Source organism: Erythrolamprus reginae, chromosome 8 (assembly GCF_031021105.1).
Source record: "Erythrolamprus reginae isolate rEryReg1 chromosome 8, rEryReg1.hap1, whole genome shotgun sequence".
Taxonomy (NCBI): Eukaryota; Metazoa; Chordata; class Lepidosauria; order Squamata; family Dipsadidae; genus Erythrolamprus; species Erythrolamprus reginae.
The window spans coordinates 13,695,339-13,715,436 of NC_091957.1; the positions used below are offsets into that span (position 1 = coordinate 13,695,339).

The following is a 20,098-nucleotide window of genomic DNA, read 5'->3' on the forward strand; positions in this document are numbered from 1 at the left end:
CTACGGAGAGGGGCGGCACACAAATCCAATAAATAAGTAAAATAAATAAATGACTGAATTATTACTCGTATCTCCAGGCTATCAGTTGGATATCTGCAGAGCCTCCACGTTTCCTCTGTGTATGTGTATCTTCGACTACTAGGACATTACTCTGCTCACTCCTTAACAATCCCCACCACCGGGGTAGTGGAAGCCCAGGCAGGATGGACGATACGGGCAGCATATCCGGAGAAGGTCTGGGCTGCCCACGGGGGCTGTTTTTGCTCTTTCTTCCCCTGGAACCTGCGACGGATGGACCTGCTTCACACCAGCACTTCTGGTCTTGCTCAGATGAGCTATTATGATGCCTGCATCAGTTCTTATGCATGGGTGAACTCGGAGATTCTGGCTTGAGAGAAGCCTCTCCAGAGGGAAGCTTTGCAATGAGTAAGTTTAGCTAGGGATCTAAGAGAGGTTGCACAAGGCTCAATAATTCCTCTCAGAGTCTAATGCCACCTCTTGCCATATATTTTGCGAAACATTTCTTCCCCTCCTTCAAAAGAGCACAGAAGTGGAACCAAGGGTGAGGGTCTGGCAGGGATTGGGGGGCTCTGGGTAAATGCTCATCCTGCCTCTCTGACCCACAGACAGACAGACAGGAACATCCATCAGTCATTCACCAATAAAAGTACATTCCATAAATTGGCGGGCGATGTTTGCACAATTTTGCTCCTTTCAGAGAAGTGAATTTATCCTGATGGTTTAATAGGCAGCGCGAATAAAAAATTATTAGCGTGCTCCAGCACTATTTAAAAAAAGGAGGGGAGGCTCTTTTTTAAATTTAATAAATAAATACATTTAAATAAATAAATAAAATCAACCCCTGGCAAATATCCCCGTGGAACTGGCAGGGCCAAAGAACATGGGCGGTGGCTCATGTGGCTCCCACCTCTGAGGTGTGGCCTTGGGTTTCACAGGGGCCTCCCTCTATTTCCCTTCCAGGAAAGTGTGGGGAGAGTATTGAACTAAGCTGGATCAGGCCCTCCTAATCTGAAATAGGATACAAATATGAAGGCGGTTTGGGCGTTAAAACATTGGCTTCTTAAGCTTTCCTTCCTGACAACTGGGGAGGCCCTCAAGGGCAAATCCCACCTGATTGGACCCCCACCCTCAGGGTGTTCTCTTTTGCACTGATGGAGGAACTATTTGTGGGGAGGAAAGTGTGTGTGTGTGTTTGGGGGTGGGGATTACTGGTTTCCAGTTCTGGGCTGTCCCCCTTTTGCCAGGGGGAATCGCTTAAGCAGCCGAGAAACCAGCAAAGGAACGCAAGAATGCTGCCCATGTGCCTGGGCTTGCAGGACAACCAATGCCCATGCTGCTGAACAAAGGCTGGGATTCGTGGGTTGCAGGGTCAATCCCTGGGAGGAGGATGGGGCCTTTTTCCCACCAGAGGGGTTTACGGGTTCCACAAACCGGTGTCTAGCTGTCTACCTTTTCTGCTCAGTTCTTTTACATGACTAACAATAAGTCAAAGTATAATTTCCGCCCCCCGCAGCAAATTCAAATCGCAGAAGAGAAATTGAAACGATGGCCGCTTCGTTCTCAGAGCTGCAGGGACCAGAATAACGAAAGGACGCGGAGTTTGCCTCTTCTGGAGCAGGACCAGTCTGCCTGCAAAAACACACAACGCCTTCCCAGTCCACCTGGCTGGTTGAGCAGGGTCTCACAGGTAATGTCACCCGGCAGCTCACATGGTTCTCTCTCGCACGCTGAAATAGAAATTTATTTACGAAATAAAGGGGGGGCAAACGTTACCTTGGGGCCAAGTCTTCCAGGGTATCCAGGCAGACCAGGAATGCCAAGTTTTCCCTGTGAAAACAGAGGATGAGGATGGAGGAGAAGGAAGATGGAGAGAATGCAATACGCTCTTTCTGAAATCATCACTAAGTTTATGATCAATCACCTATAGGCTTTATGTACACTGAGAGCTTCTGCACCAATAAAGAATTCTATTAATTCTGGCCAATAAAGAATTCTATTCTATTCTAATTCTATTGTATTGTATTCTATTCCATTTTCTATTCTATTCTAATTGTATTCTATTCTATTCTAATTGTATTCTATTCTATTCTAATCCTATTCTATTCTAATCCTATTCTATTCTATTCCATTTTCTATTCTATTCTAATCCTGTTCTATTCTAATCCTATTCTATTCTAATTCTATTGTATTCTAATTCTATTTTATTCTATTCTATTCCATTTTCTATCCTATTCTATTCTGTTCCATTCTAATTCTATTGTATTCTATTGCATTCTATTGCATTCTATTCTATCCTATTCTATTCTATTCTAATTCTATTCTATTCCATTTTCTATTCTATTCTAATTCTGTTCTATTCTAATTCTATTCTATTCTATTCTTGTAATCTATTTTATTCTGTAACCCGTTCTGTGTTTCCCATCATATCCAAGTTAATCCTATGATTTAGCAAATAGGAAAGCTTGAAAAGAACCTTCCAGGTCTGGGATTGCGTTTCCACCCCAAGGCAACAAGGGACATTTCCTTCCCCCTTGCGGCTGTGGCAAGCCTGCAGATGGATCGAGAGCCATTAGCCCAGACCTGAGCAAGACGTCTCCAGGGCTGACTGCCTTCTGCTGCTAAGGGAAAGCTGGATGAGGCATGGAAGTTGAGGAAAGTCGGACACCATCAGGAATACTCACCTTCTCTCCAGATGGACCTAGTGGGCCTGGCTCTCCATTGGGGCCACTGCGACCTTTCGAGCCCTCCGGCCCATCCTCGCCCCGTGGACCAGGGGGGCCGATTTCCCCCTAGCAAAAATAAAAAATGAGATGACTATTTCTGCCCTTGAAGAGCATCCGGCCATTAAAACACTCTGGTAGCTCCATTCAGTTGTCCAGACTCCACCCCGCAAGGGATTATGGGATTGTTAAATGAAAATGATGACAAGGAGGAATTTAAGAGCCTGGGTGGTGCAGTGGTTCGAGTGTGCAGTACTGCCAGCTGCTTCTGCTGATCACCGGCTGCCAGCAGTTTGGCAGTTCGATTCTCACCAGGCTCCAGGTTGAGTCAGCCTTCCATCCTTCCGAGGTGGGTCAAATGAGGACCCAGGTTGTTGTGGGGGGCAAGAGGCTTAGAGAGGGTTGTAAAGCACTGCGAAGCAGCATAAGTCTAAATGCTATTGCTATTAAAAGAGTTCCGGGAGGATAGGAAAGGAGTGTATTGTCAATCAACTCAGAAGCCCAGTGGGACTCCTTGAGTATGAGGACCAACCAGAGAACTTTGGGATCAAATAATACTTGACAAATTATTCGTGTCTGACCATGTAGAAGACCCAACACTCACCCTGTCCCCTTTAATGCCCATGTCGCCTTTGAATCCTGGGAAGCCATCTTCGCCCTGTAGGAAGATCAGAGAGACCTGGTCAGTGATGGACATGGGGCGCCCCTACCAAACCTTCAACCACTCCAAACCTCCTCCACAGGATGCACAGGCTGCCAGCCTTTTCTGTGTGCAGCAGAAGGATCCATGCTCTCCTCCCCATCCCCCCCCGATCCCTCCACTCCAACAATGTTCCCAGCCAAGCATTTCAAAATTCAGAGCAATGATGGACCATTGGTTCCCCCCCTGTTCTCCCATTTGCAAATTCTGACTTTTGTGATTTCACTAAACTTCTGGGAAATAACAGTTGCCATAAAACCCAGGAGTAGTGATGGGTGAACCCAACGGTGTTCAGGTTCGGCAAGTTCGGACGAACATTATGCAAAATTCGTCCGAACCCGAACTCGAACCCGAACTCGAACCCGAACGGGGAATCCCTCCCACGAAGAGATTCTGGGGGAGGGAGATTCAGGGGGCGGAGTTTTGACGTCACTGGCAGGTTGCTAAGAACGCCAAGGTGATCACTTCCTGGATTCCATGGAATCCAGGAAGTGATCACCTTGGCGTCCTTAGCAACCTGCCGCTGACGTCAAAGCTCCGAACGCCGAACACGACCCTGAACTTGTGCGGGTTCAGTTCGCCCATCACTACCCAGGAGATCCCATGCAAAAAAATGCAAATCTTGCCAACTTTTGGTGTGAGGTCTTGCAACGTTTGAGTAAGTTCAACTATTGCTAGTAGTACTTTCATTTGGGGAATAGCGGGCTTCTAACTTAGGGGACTTTATCCAGCCAGAATAGCTGATGGGAAAGGAGTTGCAGTCACCCCATAGGATACACCCTGGATAAAAATCGAAAAATACCGCAGGAAATGGTGGGGGATCTGTCTGGGGTGGTGTAGGGCAGTGCAGGGTCTTCTGCTAGAGCAGAGGGTTGGACTAGCTGACCTGCAGGGTCCCTTCCAACTCTGATAATAAATAAAAATAAATAAAGATGCAGCATTGAAGGAAAAGTGGGTGGTATAAATCAGTGTTTCCCAACCTTGTCAACTTAAAGATACTTGGACTTCAACTCCCAGAATTCCCCAGCCAGCATTCACTGGCTGGGGAATTCTGGGAGTTGAAGTCCAGATATCTTCAAGTTGACAAGGTTGGGAAACACTGGTATAGATCAGTGATGGCGAACCTATGGCAGGTGTTCCACAGGTGGGCCACGGAGCTCTATCTGCCAGCATGCAAGCCGTTGCCCTGGCTCAGCTCCAGCGTACATGTGTGTGCCGGCCAGCTGATTTTTGGCTCGCTCGGAGGCTCCGATAGGGCGTTTTCAGCTGTTCTCTGGGGGGCCTCTGGGGGGCAGGGGAGAGCACAAAACGGGCCTATCAGGCCCACGGAAACTTGGGAATTAGTGGGAAGCGAGGCAGCAGGGAGGATCGTATGCTCATGAACAGGGGAGCAGGGCACCTGGGGGGGGGGCATTGAATTTTGGGGGTGGGCACACATGTGTGTGAGATAGCACATGCGTACGCACTTTCGGCACCGGAGGAAAAAAAAGGTTCACCATCAATATTCACCATCAATTCAGTAAAATATTATTTTACTGGAAGAGTAGTAGATGCTTGGGACAAACCTCCAGCAGACGTGGTTGGTAAATCCACAGTCACTGAATTTAAACCTGCCTGGGGTAAACATAGATCCATCCTAAGATAAAATGCAGGAAATAGTATAAGGGCAGACTAGATGGACCAGGAGGTCTTTTTCTGCCGTCTGTGCTTCTATCACTGGTACAGATGCATTCTGATTAGCTTCCTTCATCCTTCAGCTCTGGGATTTATAGGGCAGCCTATTTTCCTGGGATATTTGACTCATTGTTCTACCTGTCTTCCCTGAGGACACTCAAACCTTCTTAGGCAGATTCTAGGAAGTTCCCACCTTCAAAGACCATTGCTAAATAAAACGGATTCCTTGTCTAGTTCCTGAAGGGTTTGCCAATTGAGGCGAGGCAGGTAACATTTGGACAAACGCCCAGCAGGGAGGAGGGAAAAGTCATTTCCAGCACGGTGGAAGAACCGAATGGGATGAACAATCAATCTCCTTCTTCGGAGAAGACTTTAATGTCCATGGAGGACACCCTGTTCAAAACCTCCCAATCCCTCCTGCAAATCCAGCGAAAACTCAAAGACCTCCTGCTCTTAGAATCATAGAGTTGAAAGGGACCTCCAGGGTCAATGGGTCCAGCCCCCTGCTCAATGCAGGAATCATCAAACCACCCCAGAAAGATGACCGTCCAGTCTCTGTTTGAAGACCTCCAGTGAAGGTGAGCCCACCACCTCCTGTGGCACACTGTTCCACCGGCTTATCATCCTCACCGTTAGAAAGCTCTTTTCTGATATATCATCTAAATCTACTCCTTTGCAGTTTCATCCCATTGTTTCTGGTCCCTCCTTGTGCTAAGGAGAACAATGCTGATCTTCTTCTATCAGGAGCCAAGCCTGCCAGTTGGACTGATAAAAGCATGAAGAAGGTCCCAAATTATTCTCCACTGGCCCATTCCACACCAGACTTTTCAGAAAGAACTCTGGGCCAGCAATAATATTCCTTCCAGTCAGCAAAGGTCAGCAAAAAAAAGAAAAAACCCACTTAACCCTGCTGTTCTGTTCAAACACATTATACACTAATTCTGTTCCTGGGTCTATTTGACGCGGACCGAAAATTGGTAATTTTTGGTACTTGTTAGTACCGGGTACATGGTTGTTAGGGATTGCCATTGTAAACTGCATATTGTACACTTGTACCAAACTTATACTTAAAGAGGTAATGTGCACTTAAAGAGTTAACTTGCACTTGAAGAGTTAATATTCAAGGCTGTTTCGTCACTTCCTCATTGAAGCTATAAAAGCTTATTATTCTGCTCAATCATTTCCTTTTCACTTTGCCTGAGAGAGGGGGAGTTGTGTTTATGCTTCATGCGTATCTTCTTGTATAAGCTTCGTGCTTATTATCTACATTGTATTTTGCTTTGTGCTTCTAATCTTGTAATTGCTCAGTGCTTATTATCCTGTATCTGCTTCGTGCTTATTCTGGATTGTTTATATTTTGTTTATATGTAAATAATACTTATTTAACTAAGTCTGTGTCTTGGCTTTATCACACATCCCGCTCTGTTAAAATTCTCTGCTCGGTGATGTCGAAGGTTTCATAGCCTAGCTATACCGAGACAAACCAACAGTACTTATATTTGGTCTTTTTGAAAACTTTTTTTCACTTGAAAACTAGTTTGAACATTTCTGCACACAATGAAATAAAAATTGAAATGAAAAAATTAATGCTGATATTTTTATTTTGCTCATAAACGGCGCCCCCTGCTGTGTTCAATTATTTCAATTTATATACAAATTATGCTGTTAATTTCAAAATTTCACAAAAAACAGCAGAGGGAAAAGACCGGAATTCCAACAGAAGTTCACTCACCTTCTCGCCCTTTGTTCCTTTCAAGCCCCGGATGCCGTCAGCACCCTTAACCAGAAACACAAGAACAAAAAGGCATTAATATCACCTGGCTCATCGCAAGGGACTATGGGGCCTGGCAGGTTGTCTACTCAAGGGTCTCAGCAAGAGAAGATGGGATGGTTACACAGAGTCCGATATGGATACTGGATGAGCCAGGGTGGCTCAGTGGGCAGAGTGCAGGACTGCAGGCCACTAAAGCTGACCGCTAGATCTGCAGGTTAGCGGTTCAAATCTCATCACCGGCTCAAGGTTGACTCAAGAGGCGGCATACAAATCTAATCAATTATTATTATTAATTATTATGCAGTCCCACGTTTGCACCCTCAAAATAATACCACTACCACCACCCTGATAATAAGGCCAAGGTCATATTTCAGGGTTAAAAAAATATACGGCCTTACTTTTGGGGAAACATGGTAGCATCTGGAGGGGTGGCATACATAATAATAATAATGATGATGATGATGATGATGATGATAATAATAATAATAATAATAATAATAATAAGTGGAACACTCAAAAGGAGACAGAAGGACTAATACTGGCGGCACAAGAACAGGCCATTAGAACAAATGCTGTCAAAGCCAGAATTGAAAAATCAACAGACGATCCAAAGTGCAGACTCTGTAAAGAAACAGATGAAACAATCGATCACATACTCAGCTGCTGCAAAAAGATTTCACAGACTGATTGCAAGCATAGACATGATGCTGTGGCACAGATGATCCACTGGAACTGGTGCCGGAACTACCATCTACCAGTGGCAAAGAACTGGTGGGATCATAAGCCCAAAAAAGTGGTCGAAAATGAGCAAGCAAAACTACTGTGGGACTTCAGACTGACCGAATTCTGAAGCATAACACACCAGGCATCCTGATTGTGGAGAAAAAGAAACTATGGATCATCGACATCGCAATCCCAGGGGACAGCAGAATTGAGGAGAAGCAGCTAGAGAAATTAGTAAAATATGAAGATCTAAAAATCGAGCTGCAACGACTCTGGCATAAGCCAGTGAAAGTGGTCCCAGTGGTACTTGGAACGCTGGGCACAGTGCCAAAGTATCTCAGCGGACATTTGAAAACCATCGGAATTGACAAAATCTCCATCTGTCAATTGCAAAATGCCACTTTACTGGCATCGGCAAACATAATTCGCCACTACATCACACAGTCCTAGGTGCTTGGGAAGCGCCCGACTGGTGATGAAATACGAAATCCAGCATAGTGATCTTGTTTGCTGTGTTGCATTGACATAATGATAATAATTTATTAGATTTGTATGCCATCCTTCTCTGAAGACTCGGAGCGGATCTTTCTCGACCGATGAGAGCTGCCAGGTGGGAAACCCCTGGTGGCACCATTAAGTTCTGCCTGATGCAATATAGGAAGAATAAAAACTGCAGGCATGGAAACTTCTTAAAAGCATGACAGCCCTTCAAGCCTTCAGGACGAGCAGCAGAAAGCCAAGAAAGTTCCGACCTGGGAAGGAGACAAGCCTGTCACAGCCGGTAGAGGTGATCTAGAGGCGGCAGTCCACACTTGAAGTCTTCTGGAGAAGCTGAGATCTCAGTGGGATGATCTTTATAGGGCCCCAGAACTGGCCAATTTCCATGGCAATGCTAAAAACTGCAGATGACTTCCATCCAACCAGGAAACGGGCCCAGGCCAGTCGTGGGTTCCTACCGCTACGGTCGACGCCATCATACCGGTAGCAAAAATGGAGCGGCATGTGCATATCTGTGTCTCCGGCATGCGCACATGCGCACCAGAGTGAGATTTTGCTTCTGTGCATGTGCAGGATGCAAAATCCCATGAGGGAACATGCGCGCACGAGAAAGGTTTTGGCAATTTTTCTGCTTCTGCCCATGCGTGGAAGCCAAACTCTCTCCCGCGGACCCTCTCAAGATTTTACTTCCTGTGCATGCACAGAAGCAAAATCTCACATGGATGCGCATGGGCACACATGCTGAACCCACAAAGCCTCAAGCGCAGTGCACGGGTAGCAGAGGGAGTAGCCGCCCCGCCCGGCCCAGGCGAATGTTCCCCTGAGTGGCATCTGACTGCCCTGGGCCGGGTTGCTCTGGACGGGGGGTCAGGGGGTCCCTCGACCTGCAAGAGCCCCAGGGCTGCCCCCAGAGGCAACCAGGTCCCAGTTTGTGGGCTCGGCTGAACCCACTTGCCAGCTGCCATGCCTGGAGCATAAAGGCAGCTGACACTGCAGAAATTGGAGCTGGAGGAGAGTCTGACCTCCATTGCACCGAAAGGAATAAGCAGAGAAAAGTCAAAGGAACAGTTTTTTCAAACTGTTCTGCCGGGCGCTATGGTATGAGTCTCCCGAAAATTCAAGGGTACAAATTTCAGACACACACACACACTTGAAAGTTCAAAAACAATGTTCCTTATCACAAAAATTCAAAAGAAACAAAGCACCCTTTTTGTATTGCAAAACAACCAGGTCCCAAAACAACCAGGTAGTCTGTACAATCCTCTTAATCAGTCCTTAAGTACTTAGCTAGCAGTTGTAAAGAAACATCACAGCCCTCCTTCTTCCACGAAGTGAAACACACACACTTTGCTCTGCTTTGGTTTCACAGTCGTGAAAAATCAACAAAGTCCGGAAACAGCAAGGCACAGTCTTGAAGAACAACAATCAGATAATCTTCCACAATGGCCAAGCCAGCACGCTGCTATTTATATCAGCAGCTCTAATTACTGGAGCCCCACCCAAACACAGGTGGCCTCTCTTATCTCCCGTAATAGTTTTTCAATTGGTCTCTTCTATGCATAATTCTATGCATGCGTGGATCTAACACTTCCTCATCCAAATCGACCGAAGATAATGGAGATTGGCTTTCTGGGCTGTGTGCCAAGCCCCCCTCTTCCAAGTCACCCCCACCTTCTTCTTCGTCCAAGGAAACTACACTGCCTGACTCTGTCGGCAATAAAACAGGCCTATGACATGTTGATGTTTCCCCTGCATCCAGCTCCACATTCCTTGGGGCAGGAGCTGGGCCAGAGCCAACCACAACACAAACCAATAGCAGATTAGACACTAAGGGCAGGCAATATCAGAAAAGTTGCTTCTCCCCACTTGACTTTCTCTTTTTTTTATCCAGCAGTTCTAAATCACCTTTCCCCCCCTCTCCTATCTGAATTTTGTGCAGAAGATTGTTCAGATTGCATGCTCAGCTGCAGCTGTCAGCTTCTCACATTTTCTCCCATAGCTATCAACATTATGCACACTGATAAATATTGCAAAAAGAAGAAGAAAGTAACGCTAAGGCAATTTCTGTGTGTAATTTCATTCAGAGTGCACTTGGGAGGAAAGGAATTTTCTGCACGGAAAGAAAGAAAGAAAAACCCTTTACTTGAATCTAAGTGGCTAAAGAGGGGGAGGGAGGGGGAGGAGCGGCTGGCGAAATGCCTTGAAAACTGATCCAGGGTCCTTCACCAGCAGCCACTCCCCCCCCCCCCCACCATCACACCTGTGCATCAATAAACAACAGGACCTTCGGGCAGCCTTTAAAATGGCTTCTTGCAGCATGAATGTGGATTATTGGGGGGAGGAGGGGGGCGAGTCTAATGATTTGGATGCTGACACGTTCTGTTGCTAGAATCAGTGTCAGGCGTTCTTCCAATTAAGTCAGGATTATCCTGGAAAGGGAAACTTTTGCAGGAAGGATCCCTCTGGTCTCTCCCACCTGGTGCTCCATGGAAGAATTCCCGGGAACCAGGGAGGTCAAGAGGGCAGGCGAGGGGGAGGGGAGAGGCTTCTGGACGGAGAGATCTCCTATAACTATACAGTGGTACCTCGTCATACGATCACCTCGTCATATGAACTTTTCGAGATACGAACCCGGGGTTTGGAATTTTTTTGCCTCTTCTTACGAACTTTTTTCATCTTACGAACACGCCGCCGCCACTGGGAAACCCCATCTCCGGACTTCCGTTGCAATCAGAGCGCCCGTTTTTGTGATCCCGGGATTCCACTCCTGGGATTTCCCTACAGCATCGCAAAAACGCGGAAGTCAGGAGGTGGGGTTTCCCATGGAGGGGAGCTTTAGGGGAATCCCACCAGCGCAAAAACGGGTGCTTTTGCTTGAAAAAGGTTTAAATTTTGGGCTTGCACACATTGATCGGTTTTCCATTGATTCCTATGGAAACATTGTTTCGTCTTACTAACTTCTCACCTTACGAACCTCCCCCTGGAACCAATTAAGTTCGTAAGACAAGGTATTACTGTATCTATATCTCCTATATCTCCTATGCCTTTCTTCTATTCCTATATCTCTTCTTCTATTCTTTCATTGATATGTTTTATTCCTATATCTTCTCTTCTATTTATATATCTTCTAGATATATTTTACTGTTAGAATATCCTTTATAACCTTCATTATGTATTTTACTATGTGTATACCCACTAAAACCCTCATTGTGTATTGGACAAAATCAATCAATAAAGATTACAATAAATAAAGAGATGAAGAGGGAACAGCAAGCAGAGAAGCTTGTGGGGACGGAAGGAGAGGAATACGAGAGACAGAACAGCTGGGGACCCACCTCACTCCCCCAGCAGCCTTCCTCAACCTTGGCGGGATCTGCTCTAAGCTCCCCACGCGGGATGCCCTTTTCATGCCTTCCAAACATCTGGCAGAAAAACGGCTTCCCTTGTTCTGATCCAGCTCCCCAAACACGGCAAGCCCTCTGACGGGATCTCAAAAGATTTCTTTATTAGGAATGCCAGCAGCCTCAGCAAAAAGTGTCTCGTGCAGGATAACCAGTCCAGGAATGGTCATCTCCAGCCCCTGCGTGGTGTGCCCAGAACTGGGGGGGAGGGGGGCTTCACTAGCAGCAGCGACCCTTCCGTCCCCAGGACCGGCCCATAAGCTTCCTGCTGCTCTCCTCTCCTCCGCACATCAGGCACTGGGCCAGCTGTTCCTCCCCTTCATCATCCACCACCTCCTGGCCTGGGGGCTGTGGACTCTCCATCTAAAGCTTAGTGGGTCTCAACCTTTCTAATGCCGCGACTTCTTAAAAAAGTTCCTCGTGTTGTGGTGACCCCCAACCATAAAATTATTTTCGTTGCCACTTCATCGCTGTAATTTTGCTACTGTTATGAATCATGATGTAAATATCTAATATGCAGGATATGTTTTCTTTGTTACAAATTGAACGTAATTAAAGCATAGTGATTAATCACAAAAACAATATGTAATTACATATTGTAAAATATTTATTTCTAATTACAAATAAATGAAATTTTGTCATGAAGCATGGTGCAGCATGGGTAAATTGTCCATTAAGCGGTATCTTAGAATTGAGACATCTGCCCCAGGCTTATATAGTTTTATGTGTGGTATGCTAGTGTTGTATGGTTTTTAAATGTCGGTTTTTTATATGTTTTCTTTTAAATATTAGATTTGTCACATTGTACATTGTTTTATTAACGTTGTGAGTCACCCCGAGTCTGCAGAGAGGGGTGGCATACAAATCTAATAAATTATTATTATTATTATTATTATTATTATTATTATTATTATTATTATTATTATTATTAGTCACCATCACTGGGTTAGGACAAAACTGTATAAAATACTGGATTACAAACTTTGCACCTGTTTGTTTCAAATTTGGTTGCCAAATCATAAACCATCATTACTAAACCCAATCCTTGGGTAAACACACCGTGGTTAACCAGGCTCAAACAAACAAAAAGATGTAAAGGGGAAAAGGTCCCCTTTGGAACCTGTGCAATGCCCGGGTTTTTTAATCACTGACTAGAAAACTCTGCATATTCCAGATTAAATGATTGTAGGAGTTACCGATCTCTGACTAAACATTGCCGGGTAGAAAAAGAGCATTTGGTTCGTCTAGAGGAGGCAATTTTTTTTCCTGCGGAGATTTATTCCTGATAGCAAAAGGGCCTCTGGTTGAGCATTGACACCAAAACATTTCGGGCCACGCATGCAAGCTGTGTGGTCTATGGGGTCGCAAAGAGCCAGGCTCGACTTAACTGAACAACAATCAAGAATGCTATTTTAGGAAGGAGAGTTTCAACTCGAGAGAGATGCGCTGCATGGACCTCTCCAAAGATCTCTCAAGGAAATAAAACTGCCCAAGAGGGGCATTACTAAAAGCCCTGGAACACATCAAAAGGGAAGAGGGGGAAACACAGCATTCATACACATGAGAAATCTTCAACGCAGCGAACGGAAGCGGGACAGACAAATTTAACAAAGAAGAAACATACTGAATTGTATGCATAGTAACAGCAGCTAGAATAGCATATGCATAAAACTGGAAACTGAACAGAATACTGACTGAGAGAGAAGTATTTAAGAAGATAATGGACAGTGCGGAGATGGATAGATTGACAACGAAAATTAAAGATAAAGAGAAGACTGAGTTTTATAAAGTTTGGGTGAAGTTTTATGAATAGTTTGCAAAAGAATATAGATTAAGTTTTTTATATTAATGTAATATAAATGGGATAAAAAGAAATGGGAAATAAGATTGTCATAACCTGGATGACAAAAATAGACAAGGAGGCAGCATTAGATAAATAAATAACATATACCGAAAGTTAAATTACAATAGAATGGAAATACAAATAGATTTAAGATTGTGATGATAAGAAGTAAAAATTGAGAAAAATTGTCCAATGAGTCATTTAATATAATTAAAATTAGCCACTGGAAATAAATACTTGGACAGACTGAACTACTGGAAAATTGAAATGTAATTCAGGCTATTTTATTAGTTTATTATAAGAGATAATATAAATATATGGATCGGTATTGAAGGTATATGTGTTGTTATATATGTTTTTTCAACATGGAGAAAAATAAAAAAACACCCTCCCCCCCCCAAAAAGGAGTCACGGCCAGGCTCAAAAAGAATCATTTCAAGACCCCACCAAACCTTCACTCGCCTCTATGAGAGGGAGGGATGGGGTAATGCCACGAAGCCTCAGCGGTATCTCACCATTCAGAAGAACCCCGAGAAGAGACTCCGGTTGCTTACCTTCACTCCACGGGGGCCAGGATACCCAAGTGGGCCCTGAGGACCAGCTGGACCCTGTGATCAGAGAAGGAGGAGCGGGGAGAGAATTCGGACATTGTGAAATGCTTATTGAAAATATGACGTTTATGCCCCTCCCTGCCAGCAAATCAGAGCGTGGCTCACCTTACAGGTAAACAAATTACCCATGCTGGAGATACAACATTATGCCCAAGCCAATGCCCATATTATACATTGGGACTTGAGGAACCTGTTTCATGCACCCCGAGCAAACAGTGACTCGGCTGCAAAAAGCAGCGGTTAGGGTTAGGGTTTACACAATCCTTTAGGACAGTGTTTCCCAACCTTGGCCACTTGAAGATATTTGGACTTCAACTCCCAGAATTCCACAGCCAGCGAATGCCGGCTGGGGAATTCTGGGAGTTGAAGTCCAGATACCTTCAAGTGGCCAAGGTTGGGAAACACTGCTTTAGGCACACAGCGAACTAACTCTGGTCAAATTGTGGCCTTGACATGACTCCCAAGCCTTCATGTGCCCTCCATGTTTTGTCTCAAAGGAGACCCGTGGATTTCAGTGCCTGCTGGAAAGGCTGGTTCTGACAATGACCAGATTTCCCAGCAGAAAATATCTGAGCTAGCCCACCATTTGTCTCTGTCACCTGGGATGCTTTGTCATAAAATTTGGATGCACCATATTTTTCAGAGTATATGACGTACCTTGTTACCCTCCAAAAGAGGGTGAAAACCTGGGTGCATCTTATACACTGAATGTAGCTGCACACAGCCCGCCCCTCATCCTTTGGCCTCTGCCTCCCAGCAATTGACCTCCTTGCAGCAAGCAGCAGCAGAGACTGATTAGCAGGAGCAAGTGATTATCAGCCTCCTGACACACAGCTGATTCAGCACAGGCAGGCCAAGTGCTAGAACCGAAAATGAAACTAGCTGCAAGGAGGCAAATTGCCGGGAGACAGAGGTGAAGCAGAGTCAGAATTTTATTTTCTTGTGCTAATGAGACTGCTGAAACTGGAGGCAAAGAAGTAAGTCAATAACTATAAATGTACAAATATAGTCTGGAATGTAACAGTGTCCTGAATTAATATTAAGATAAAGCAACTGAGTTAAACCCTGACTTAGTCATGTTTGGAATAGATCTATGAAATAATTGGGAGGAGTTAGACTGACTACAATTAAGAAAGCTTTCTGGAATTGTTATACTGCCATAATGTACATTTCTCCAATTCTTTGCTATTTTTATAGGTCAGACACACATGCATAGAAAAACACAGCAAACAGTGTGTATCATCTGTGCTGTTTGCTGGGAGGCAAACTGTGGTGGGGCCTTTTGTCCTTGTTTTCCTCCTCCAAAACTAGGGAGTGTCTTATACTCCAGTGCGTCTTATGATCTGAAAAAATACGGCAATTATTTTGCATGAATGTTCAGCCTTATGATCTTAAGCAGAGGTCTCCAACCTAGGCAACTTTAAGACTTCCTCAGCAAAGCTGGTCGGGGAACTCTGGGAGTTGAAGTCCACACGTTGCCAAGGTTGAAGACCCCTGATCTTAAGGGGTTAGAATTTAACCAGAGTCAGTGCATTTCAAAGCTTCCAAGAGGCTCTAATAGGCGCTAATTTGCTCTTCTAACCCAACCAGACGACACCAAGAACATATTCAGAGCTGCTTGGAAGCTTCACCACTAAATCACAAAGGCTGGGCAGTCCATGAATATTTTATTTTACTGTCTCTGTGAATTCTGTTCTGTACTGAATTCCAGCTGCAGTTTGCTTGATTTGAATAGTTAAAAAATAAGGCATGAACCATTTTTTTTAAACAAAAACAAAAACGAGAGGCTTCTTCTGACTTCAGTAAACTAAAATTATGAGGGCTACCTTGTCATATTTTCACCGCATCTTCACAATTTATTTTAAGAAGATGCACGTATTCAGTTCCAGGATCTCCAGCTCAGAAGGGAGGAGGGTTTGATCCCATTTGGGTGGGGTGGGGGGTTTCTCAACTTCCACCTTTCCTGATGGCTTATTTGTACCCTATTGCAATCATTAAGTGATTGTCATAGGGTCAATTGACGTAGAAATCTTATGATTCTTGACAAATGTATCTTGTCTTTTTATGTCCACTGAGCGCCTATGCACCAAAGACAAACTCCTTGTGTGCCCCATCACATTCGGCCAATAAAGAATTTCTGTTCTGTTCCGTTCTACTCCTACCCCTCCCTCTCAGCTACCACTAACACACCTACATCATTCCATACACACTTGAAGAGGGGGGAGGATTTAAGCCTTGAGGTCCACCGAGGTCTCCACCTTCCTCTGAAGCTGGAACACATTGAGGAGCCCCCTGTACAGAACTTGAGATGACTTTGGATGAAACTGGCACAGGAGGCAGCCAGAGACAGGTGGGAACTCCCTGCTGTTTGCTAAATGACTTCCAGAGCCCCTACAGACATTGCGGTGGGTGACTCTCATTCCAATTCTGCAAGCGGAGCAGACCCTCAAAAACTCGGGTCCTTGTGCACAGCCGAGACAACGAGGACGGCATCGCCCCAAGCAGGGGGGATGCTTCATTTCTCTTCCCAGCACACCGTCTTGGTGAATTTCTACATCAGTAGGCAAACACCGCTAGGCATGACTGTTTTTGGCAAAAGTTTGAGAAGCTGGCTTAAGGGAAGTCCTTCAGTTGGAAGAAACCAGCAACTACAGCTTTCAGTGGCACTTCCTCCTTGCCCCCACCCCACTGGGGAGGGGAGTGAAGAGGGACCCATTGGGTTTCCTTCCGACCTGTTTGCAGTTGTGGGTCTCCTGAGGCCTCCTCCTGCCCCCACTGTGCCCTCTCAAGCCTGCAGAAGAGCTGCAAGTTGCAGCATCGAGCTGTCTTTCCCCACCCCACCCGCCCAGGTTGGAGGGCTTCTGGTCTTGCTACTTCCCGCAACCCCCTTTCCAATGACGGCGGGTGGATGAACTCGGAGGAACGGCAAGGTTGACGTCTACCTACCTGGGTGCCCTTTTCACCAGGAGGCCCTTCTTTGCCAGGATGGCCCTGCAGGCAAGGAAAGCAAGAGAACAGAGTTGGAAGGGACCTTGAAGGTCATCTAGTCCCCCCACCCAAGCTGGAGACCCTACTCCATTTCTGACAGTCTCTTCTTGGAAACCTTCCAGTGATGAAGCTCCCACCACTTCTGATGGCAACTTCTGTTCCATCAGATGATTGCGCTCACTATCAGGAGGTTCCTCCTTGTTTCCAGGTTGAATCTCTCTTTGTTCAGTTTCCATCCATTGTTCCTTGTCTGGCCTTCAGGTGCTTCGGAGAATAGCTTGATCCCCTCCTCTCTGTGGCAGCCCCTCAAATATTGGAAGGCTGCTCTCCTCTCTCCCCTGGTCCTTCTTCTCTCCCCTAGACTAGCCAGGCCCAGTTCCTGCAACCGTCCACTGTATGTTTTTGTCTCCAGTCCCCTCATCATCCTGGTTGTAATACCTGAGGGTATTATCCTGCTTCCCCCCCCCAAAAAAGCTTCCCTCTCTCTGTGGGAGTCAACCAGGTTCAGATCTCTGGTTAATATAGGCAGGTGCAAGAGATGCACAACCAACGAATCTTCCTTGCAGAAGCCAAACCTGGAGAAGGGCAGGTTCCCAAGGACGTATATTTGCAAACCAGGGATCACAGACATTTGGGTGGAATTTTACAGCCACTTAGCTTTCTTTGTTGAGAACCACGCTTGCAGCTCTTTGCAAGCAAAGATGGTTTGTTCGTAGGACAAATATAATGGAAGGTTGTAAGGGACCTTGGAGATCATCTTGCATACCCCTGGCCCACTGCAGGAATCCAGTGGAGGCAGGCAGGAAAGAAGGAAGGAATGGGGGGAGGGAGGGGGGAGGAAGGGAGGAAGGAAGGAAGGAAGGAAGGAAAGAAGGAAGGAAGGAAGGAAGGAAGGAAGGAAAGAAGGATGGAAGGAAGGAAGGAAGAAAAGAAGGATGGAAGGAAGGAAGGATGGAAGGAAGGAAGGAAGGAAGGAAAGAAGGAAGGAAGGAAAGAAGGATGGAAGGAAAGAAGGAAAGAAGGAAGGAAAGAAGGAAAGAAGGATGGAAGGAAGGAAAGAAGGAAGGAAGGAAAGAAGGAAGGAAGGAAAGAAGGAAGGAAGGAAAGAAAGAAAGAAAGAAGGATGGAAGGAAGGAAGGAAGGAAGGAAAGAAGGAAGGAAGGAAGGAAGAAAGGAAAGAAGGATGGAAGGAAGGAAGGAAAGAAAGAAGGATGGAAGGAAGGAAGGAAGGAAGGAAGGAAGGAAGGAAAGGTGCTTGCAGAGTTCTCAGCAGAGCTTACCGGGGGACCATCTGCTCCAGGCATGCCAGGAAGGCCGGGTTTTCCCAGAGGACCCTAAAGAAGAAAAAGTCATTTTTGCAACCCATGTACAGAATGGCTTGCCAATTAGTCAGAAACTCCCCTCAAGAACTAGGAGCTGGCCTGGGCGCTCCCTCTTCCCCAGGAATCAGCCCTCTGAAACATCTTGGATCGAGTACTATGTCTACGTCCCACAAACCCCATTCACACTACAAAATATTCTCCGTTACCTCCGGTGAAGTAACCAAGAGCTCAGAATAGCCCAGGGTTCTCAGTCGCAGATTGCAAGAGATGAACTGAGGTTGGCTCAGGTACCGGTTAGGTAAGATGCTCTGGCATTTATTGATCTGTTTGCCAGGGCCTTCGACTTGAGATGGGCAGAGCAGGAGAGGAGAAGTTACCCAGGGTGGCACAGTGGTTAGAGGGCAGCCCTGCAAGCTCCTTCAGCTCACAGCTAGCTGTAGTTCAGAGGTTCAAATCTCAGCACTGGCTCCAGGTGGACTCAGCCTTCCGTCCTTCCAAGGTGGGTCAAATGAGGACCCAGATTTTTGGGGGCAAGAGGCTGATTCTGGAAACCGTTTAGAGAGGGCTGTAAAAACCACTATGAAGCAGTATAAATCTAAATGCTGTTGCTATGCTATTGCCCACTCAAAGCCACCAGTGGGGGCTTCTGGAAGAGATAGAGTGGCTTTGCCCAGATGGCGAGGCTCTACTGGGTGGTCTGAATGTGGCCAACTCAAAGGCCCAAACTGACCTATTTCCAGGACCCCACCCCACCCCGCCACGTTTTCATCCACTCTTTTTTCAGAGGGTGCAAAGTGTTAGAAATCTACAGTAAAGAGGCCGGACGTCTGGTCTGACCTGTCTCCACAAAGGAAAAGAGACTCTCCAACACAGAAAGCAAAAGAAATATACAGGCAATTTTTTGAGCACAAGAGCAGAAACGACCCCAAAGAACGAGGCTGGGGAGTTTGCCATCTGCTTACCTTATCCCCAGGGCCTCCGATGGGACCTTGAGGGCCAGGAAGACCCTGGAAAGAGAAGAGAATGGGGGGCGTGAGAGGCAAAGAGGGCACCCGGGGGAACCCCACACCCCTTGGGCTGTTTTTCACCGTCCCCAGAGTTTAAGAGGCCTTCCTAAAGCCCGGGAGAGCGAAAGCAGCTGAAAAGAAGGCTGAAAATCAGCTGACTAGTGCACATATGGGCACTGGACCTGACCTAGAGCAACACTTCGCGTGCCCTCAGATACGGCTCCACGTGGTACCTGTGGCACCCGTGTCATAGGTTCACCATCAGCCAAACCTTTCAACCAAGCTTAGCTCAGACAAACTCCTCTTTGTACATGACACCAGGGCAGTCTGGCAACAACCAATAGAAGACATGTTCTTGCGCGGGAACAGGAAGCTCAAGTGCAAAGCCCAAGAGAAGGTACAAAAAACCCCTCACTGTCAACTCCACGTGGGCAGCTGCACCAGAGAATCACATGTGCTTCATCATTAAACCATCTTTCCAATCAGCCACCAAGTTTCCAGTACCTTTTTCCCAACTTGGACCTGAACCAGATGGATATCTCAAATTAATGGACTGATTAACGTCCTTAATCACATTGTTGTGGTTGGCTCTGGCCCAGCTCCTGCCCCAGGGAATGGGGAGGTGGATGCAGGGGAATATTCAACATGTCACAGGCCTGTGTTATTGCCGACAGAATCAATTCAGAGTTTAGTTTCCTTGGACAAAGAAGGTGGGAGTGACTCGGCAGAGGAGGGCTTGGTGCACAGCCCAGGCAGTCAATCTCCTTTATCTTCCATTGATTCAGATGATGACGTTTTGGACCCACGCAAGCGCAG

At 46.1% G+C, this 20,098-nt stretch overlaps 1 protein-coding gene across 1 annotated transcript in view; it reads right to left on the reverse strand.

Annotated features, from left to right (window-relative positions):
* COL5A1 (collagen type V alpha 1 chain) overlaps window positions 1-20,098 on the reverse strand; it is a 243,625-nt gene that overhangs the window by 70,313 nt on the left and 153,214 nt on the right. The window contains 8 exon segments of the mRNA XM_070758910.1: window positions 1,795-1,848; window positions 2,703-2,810; window positions 3,346-3,399; window positions 6,848-6,892; window positions 13,909-13,962; window positions 16,912-16,956; window positions 18,234-18,287; window positions 19,238-19,282. Of these exon segments, the coding sequence (XP_070615011.1) occupies window positions 1,795-1,848; window positions 2,703-2,810; window positions 3,346-3,399; window positions 6,848-6,892; window positions 13,909-13,962; window positions 16,912-16,956; window positions 18,234-18,287; window positions 19,238-19,282 (459 nt within the window).